Source organism: Volvox carteri (assembly GCF_000143455.1).
Source record: "Volvox carteri f. nagariensis unplaced genomic scaffold VOLCAscaffold_7, whole genome shotgun sequence".
Taxonomy (NCBI): domain Eukaryota; kingdom Viridiplantae; phylum Chlorophyta; class Chlorophyceae; order Chlamydomonadales; family Volvocaceae; genus Volvox; species Volvox carteri.
The window spans coordinates 1,801,119-1,808,108 of record NW_003307550.1 but is presented as its reverse complement, the minus strand read 5'-3'; the positions used below and the strand labels follow the sequence as shown (position 1 = coordinate 1,808,108).

Sequence of the window (6,990 nt, the reverse complement as noted above, 5' to 3'; positions counted from 1 at the left end):
CAGTGCTTCTGAGCAGCAGCAAGCAGAGGCAGCTGCAGATAAGACTCCTTCCAAGCAGGAGGAGCTAGCACATGCAGAGTTGGGCTAATGCAGACAAGAGCAACCTGCTGTAGCTGCAGCTGCATCATCCTCAGAGCAGCAATGCAGCTCGTGCCCAGCCTCCCACTATAGCTGTGATTCATCCAAGCTAGCCTTTAAGCTTCGCGCCTGGTATGTGTGCTTGAAGCTATGTATGTGCTGCAGATGTTGCTGTAACCATCTAAGATTTTATATGCCGCTACACGCCTAACCCACGTTGCACGTATCAACGTACCTGTGTACCAGAGAGCACAGGTACTAAGGGACAAGAAACATGCCATCGGCCGGTCAGGTCTCAGCCTTCCTTGGATACAGGCCATGGAAAAGGTTAAGAATCTGCAAGGTCAGTGTATGCAAGCTTGTATTTTCCCAAAATGTTGACCCAATGGCATCACACTGTATGCATGTCTTGCATTTTTTTGCAAACAGATGAAGCAGCCTGGGGCATGGAGGGTGCAAAGTACCTGCAGCAGTGCCTTACAGAGCAGCTGGTGGCTGCCTGGGGGGTGTCTGCACAGGATCTGGATCATGCCAAGGTAGGCTCGCTGGTTACATAGGTTAATGATACAGTACTAGCAGGTTTAGCAGTGATAATTAAGCTAGTTGTTGACTATGCTATGCATGTGAACTTCACACTTGTAGGTTGTCATCAGGCGTATGGGATGTCTTTACTACGCCCCACTTCACACCGTCACTTACATCCGTGGTGGCGGCCTGGCTAAGTCCCTTTTCAAGACCCAGGCATGCCCAGTGTGCGACATTTCAATCCTGAACAACGACACCCCAGGGGGCTATGGTGTGTGGTACGGACGGGTAGGCAAATGGAGGTTTGGTTTCCATTCGTTGTGTGTATGTACTTCAGTTCTCTGGAGTTTGCTCATATGTGCATGGCCCTTGTGTGCAGGTGCAGCTACTGCTCAGCGTGCTCTACAAAGACAAGGTAGCAGATGTGGTGTATGTTAAGTGGTTTGATGCTCCAGAAGATGAATGGAACCGTGAACTGAATCTCCGTCCGCTGCGATGGCAGAGGTAATAAAAGTAGTTTACACACAGTCGTAATTTCAGTTGTATACCTCCCTCTCTTGCACTAACACTAACCATTGATTGTCCACACAACCTCCACTTCCAGGGTGACTGGAAAACCAGCAGCAGCTTATGGGTGTATCCCGTTTGAGTCCATTATCGAGAGAGTGTGCATTGTTCGGATCTCCCAAGTTAAAGTCAAACGTACACGTGGTTCCTCCAGCAGAAGCATGGATGATGTGGAAGAGTCCATGGACAATGCAGTTCCCACAGCACAATTTGTGCTCAACGAGCTCATCGGCAGCCCACCCCATGGCCTTTTGCCAGTCGTGTTGGAGGATATTGCTGAAGAAGTCAGGCAGCAGTCTCAAGAGAGTGAAAAGCGAAGCTTGCGCCCATCAGAAGCACGGGCACTATTGGACAAGCTTATGGCCATCGAGGAATGGGAGCAATGGGAGTCTGGTTGCGTGTGGTCAAAAGATGATGACACAGATGAAGTTTCATCAGACGAGGCGTAGCAAAGACGTCCTAGATAATAACGACCGGGTAGAGGAGGATTGATCAATTGGGGCTCATGGGAGTAGGAAATGACTGTTTGTGTTGTGCTGATAGTGTCGGAGAATTTATTCTGTTAAGTGTTTTGGTTGTGTTTTGGAGTTGCAGCATTAATAGGCCAGATAACATGTGGATTATTCATTTAGTAAAGCAGACTGAGGGATTGTGGGCTGAGAGCTGAGATTCCTTGTGTGATGTGTGATAGTAACGTATGAAGAATATGTGAAAATTGTAATCCCCTGAGCTTCTATGCATCCCATATATTTCTGTACACAAATGACACATGTAAACAACATCCTGGCAAGTATACAGCATAGCCTAAACAAGGTCAGGTATAGGCTGTCATGTAAACATGAAGGCCTATTATGTGATGCCTATAGCAGTCTTGTAATAGGCATTCGTGTACACACGCACCTGTATAGGCACTGTTGTTTACAACATCACATGTAGACACATCTGTATACCAGTCATGTTCACCACATAGCCTAAACAAGATCAGGTATAGGCTGTCATGTAAAGGGCATCACATATTACGTTATGCGGTCTTGTAATAGGCGCTCATGTACACACGCACCTGTGTAGGCACTGTTGTTTACAACATTACGTGTAGACGCATGCATATACCTGGCAAGTATACACCACGGCCTAAACAAGGTCAGGTATAGGCTGTCATGTAAAGGGCATTGCATATTACGTGATGCCTATAGCGGTCTTGTAATAGGCGCTCATGTACACACGCACCTGTATAGGCACTGTTGTTTACAACATCACGTGTACACATATCTGTATAGCTTGGAAGTATACCGCATAGCATAAAGAAGGTCAGGTATTCTACATATATACAGGGTCCTCTATTAGGCAAACATGTACATATGTCCCTCTTTAGGTCTGGGCCTTTATTTCTCGTATAATACGTGTACACCTAACTGGCCTATATACCTTTCACCTATTTTCCCGAATATCTCGCCTATACAATGCCCGAAAAAATACAGACGAAGCGGATAAGTGGGATCCTAAGATAGGTCCGTTCCACGAGTGTGCTCCTCTTTATGCCTAAGCCTTTAAGTTTCGTAGAATAGGTAGAGAGCCAGATGGCCTATATGCCATTCACCTAATTTCCAGAACATGTCGCCCATTCAATGCCCGAAAAAATACACATAGTATGTGTCTGCATATACAGGTAGCGTTCAACGGTATGCGCCCTTCCCTGGATGAACTCCTGGTCTCGGAGCGCTGCCCACTCAAGCTGTGTCGTCTGCTGGTAGCGTGCTGGGAGACGGATCCGGACCGACGGCCCGCGGCTGCGGAGGCAATCAAGGAGCTGGCGTTGATCCTGGTCAGTAGTGAAAAGGGGGCGGATGAGTGAGACAAGCTCGACATACATAGCTGGGAAGCTGCAGACAAAGGAGGGGCCGGTATTGCGTATGGTCATACAGTCGTTTAGCCCGCAGCCACGCTTCGTGCCTGTTTCATGTGTAGCGCCTGAAAACCGCCCCAGGAATCTTGGGTTATCCTGCACTAATTTTGGTGCTTGCTTTGTAGGCTTGGGTAGCTGCGAGCGCCTGTAGAGGGAAGCAACAAATTAACAATTCATCTTATGCTAGCAACAGGCGCATAGTAACTTTTCCTCATGCCATATGGATAATTTATTCAGGGCTGTCTGCGGCAATTAGTTTGGGCCTACCCATCTACCCACCAGGCCCCGCACCAGGCTTGTAGCTTGTCAACCGTGCATGGTATGCGCGCTGTATTGTGCCGCCGCTGCAACCTGCTTGCCTTTCCATTCCACATAAGTTCCCAAACACACATGCGCCGTGGTCAACCCGCCTGTCCTGCAGCAAGTTCAGCAGCTTCAATGCAAACAGCAGCTGGTGCAGTCCGAACTGGATAGGACAGGACAGGAAGGCGGACGCGGCCGTTGTTTGCAGCTACCGACTGCTCCTCGGGCTGAGTTCACTGTCGCAGCCGCTGCTGATGCTCGGGATGGTGATGTTGCCCTTGCCTCGCTGGCGCGCGGACCGCAGCAGTCCATTGTCTGGTTATAGCTCTCGGATATCAGCGACCCCCCATCTTCCAAATCATTATCACAAGCAGGAGGATCAGCTCGAGGAGCAACAGCAGCAACAACAACAGCAGCAACAGTGGCCTATAGGCCTAGCTAGGCTAGCTGCGGTGGACCAAGGCCCTACCAACTCATAGGGGGTCTAACAGCGGCTAACTTCTTAGGCGGGGCTGTCAGCCGGGCTCATTATCAGCTGCTGACGATAGTTGTCAACGTGGCATAACAGCCAGTTAGACACTGGGTTAGAGGCTGTTTGGTCCTGTTAGGCCCTGTGACTGACATGTACCTGGAGCCCACACTGTTAACAGTTGTCTGATTCTAGGGACTGTTAGCAGCTGTAAGGACCTGTAACAGAGCGCTTTCTGCCACAACAGGATATTGTTGACAGGATGTTACATTCTGGTTGGGTCACCCAGATGCTGAGAAAGAATTTTTGACGGCTGTTAGGGTTTTGGGAAGGTAATTGTTAGCAATCGTTCAATTCACTTAAGCTGTTAAGCGGTGCCAAGGGCTGTAGTTGCTAACAGGCCTTGAAAGCTGTTACGAGCAGGGACATGCTGAAAGGAAGTTCCATCATGTTACTGGCTGTTGCCATTAGATAATTTGCTGAACTGCTGTTTAAGGATTTTAATTGCTGTTTTGAGGTTCAGACGCTGTAAATGTTATGAGCTTTTACATGATCCCTGTCCACTGTTAAATCACACATTCCCTTTTTTTTGAAAAGCTGTCTGACTTCATAATTCATGCCATCAGCATCTATTTGCCATCATTGGGGATAGAAGCTTGTACTGCATGGGTAGGCACAAAACCACATTCGTCAGGAATTATATACATAAGTATGTATGTTGTTACAGGGTGGTTAACTTCGCCAGCGGCCCCCTTTCCCGGGGCAGTCCCTGCTCTCCCCTGCTAGAGGGGCACCCTAATCCGTCACCCCATCCGACTTCAGAATGTATTCGTTGGGTTCGGCAACTCACCACCAGCATCCAACCAAATCTAGCGGATCAACGGCGCATCAACTTAGTTCCTGGTCAGCTCGCAAGTTGATATTATCACGTCCTACACCGTCCATAAGATGGGGGGCCACCTCCCATTTCATCACTCCTCAAACACCCGAGGAGCCGGCAGGCGGATTTGAACCCGGGTCGACTGGGTCAACTGGGAGCAGAAGTCAGGCCTTAACCTCTGCCAGCCGCCTGCCTATTTTAAAAACCCTAAAACCCTAAAACCTTAGAAACCCTAAAACCCTAAAACCCTAAACCCTGCCTAAAACCCTAAAACCCTAAAACCCTAAACCATAAGTATGTATTATACACAACAGTCTGGGTCGCCCTGGTCACCTCACTTGCTCATCATGTGGAATTGTGCAGTATAGTGCACAGCCAGCTGGCCTATACCTGTACAGGCATCTATTGTCTCTATTCTTTACAAGTCTGGAGGCTGCTACCAAAATCATCACAGCAACATCAGTACCTTGTCTTGGCATGCAATTATACATACATGTTCTTCATCAACCTTCACCTGTGACCTGTTCCACACTACTACTGCACTGCTTCCTGTTTTCCTAGTGAACACCTACTACACACCACTGAACCACATATATGGCCCTAGACTGCAGCTGCCCACTTTCTCTGTATCCCTGCTCATCAAGGAACCTGTCTAAGCAACCAACGCCAGCTTGCCCTTGTACTGGACCATGGAGTCATTCCATAGAACATTTGTGCAGCCATGGGAGAAAGCCCACTCCTTGACCTGCTGCTTGTTGAATCTGCCAAGTAGGCTCTGCACTGGAAGCTCTACGACCGTGTGCTTCTTTAGCTCCTTGCCAACCTTAATGGTACCACTGGGCAATACCATGGAGGTCTTCTTGCTGTTGTTCACCCTGTGCATAATGAAGACGGACACCTTGTCGGTGGCGTGCATGATGTTTTCCTGCATGGTGAATATGGAGGGACCGACCAGTGCTTATTCAATGTTGTGGACATGTATGAAAAGAAACATGATTATTATATTATTAGCAGTAGCATAAAATCTATAATCCAGCAGGCAAAGACATTAATTTCAAGCAGTTCATGGTTGCACTGCATTGTAGGTGCAATGTATGCCACACATGCTTACATTAATTGTATGTTGTGAGGCGGCTGCAGATGACAACATGGCCATTCTTGTGAAGAAACATCAAGCCTAATTAACTTACAAGACTGCCAAAGACCACACCGCCAGCTAAGAGCACAGGACTGTCCTTGCCCTCGACAATGAAGACGAACTTGTCATCTTCATTGTTTAGAGGCCCTAAGCTCTTCTGCAAGTATTCCAGGTGCGACTGTGAAGATTGGTACTTCTCAAACTCCTCTTCGTCAGCTCCAAAGGAGTTGAATCTCAAAGCATCTGCTGGCAAGGCATGCACATATGTAATGGTTAGTAAGGTCTTCAGCTGCATGTTTGATGTATGCAGGCATGTATGTTTCATGGTATGCATATTTGAGGTTTCAATACTAGGGTTTTGAAAATCCAATAACCCCAAACTATAACTACGTCTCTCCTCTTATCTCTGCATTTACAAATTAGGGCTAGAATGGATTTGCAGCATACACAGTAGCAGGACATTGAATCCCCCCAACCCAAAACAATTTCAAAATATAATTTCCAAAGTACTCTTAGTACTCGCCCTCCACATTGGCCTGCTGCTGTAGATTTCCAATCCACTTCTTGCGGTTGTTCCATCTCTCAACCAGGGACTTCCGGACACGTGCGTGTATGTCCTGGTCGGTTGCTTCAGAGTCCAAGTGGAAGCCAGCCACGGTTCTGTCTCGCCCACCCAGCGTAACCATGAAGTCCTCAATCTCCTTTTCGGTCTGTAATCAAGCATGAGCACCCATGAGTATTGAGTGACAGTCTTTCAAATATGAATAATTCAACCCTGCCCCTAACTTACCACTTCCAAGTAGATCTTGGATGCTGAATTGAAGTCCTTCAGGACTGGATCGAAGAACTTGTACAACTTCTCCAGGATGTACCTCTTGGCACGCTGCACACCCTGTGAAGTCCCACTTCCTGATGCAGCCTTGGTGCCATCACGTTCACCGTCGTCCCCATCTCCTTCTTGGCTATCCCAGCTGTTCTTCCTCTTCCGGGGGTTTGGGTTGGCAACCGCCTCANAGGCTGCCTCAAGCCCATTGATGAAGTTTGGTGGCACCATGTGTACCATCTTGGGCTTGACACTCTCCTTGAACTGTAATTTCATTAAGCAGTGCAGTGTTGTACCTCTCAGT

At 48.0% G+C, this 6,990-nt stretch overlaps 2 protein-coding genes across 2 annotated transcripts; one reads left to right on the top strand and one right to left on the bottom strand.

Moving 5' to 3' along the window:
- Positions 1–1,932: 1,932 nt before the first annotated feature.
- VOLCADRAFT_88051 (uncharacterized protein) lies at positions 1,933–3,198 on the top strand (the record flags this gene model as incomplete). Its single annotated transcript, XM_002947753.1, has 4 exons — positions 1,933–1,983; positions 2,239–2,310; positions 2,837–2,992; positions 3,136–3,198. The coding sequence occupies 4 exons, from the start codon at positions 1,933–1,935 to the stop codon at positions 3,196–3,198; spliced, it is 342 nt and encodes a 113-aa protein (XP_002947799.1).
- Positions 3,199–4,546: 1,348 nt separating this feature from the next.
- On the bottom strand, positions 4,547–6,951 carry VOLCADRAFT_103577 (uncharacterized protein). The gene is made up of 5 exons (XM_002947627.1): positions 6,807–6,951; positions 6,654–6,689; positions 6,387–6,573; positions 5,916–6,106; positions 4,547–5,650 (listed from the first exon to the last, which is right to left on the bottom strand). The coding sequence occupies exons 1-5, from the start codon at positions 6,924–6,926 to the stop codon at positions 5,378–5,380; spliced, it is 807 nt and encodes a 268-aa protein (XP_002947673.1). The 5' UTR covers positions 6,927–6,951; the 3' UTR covers positions 4,547–5,377.
- Positions 6,952–6,990: the final 39 nt, after the last annotated feature.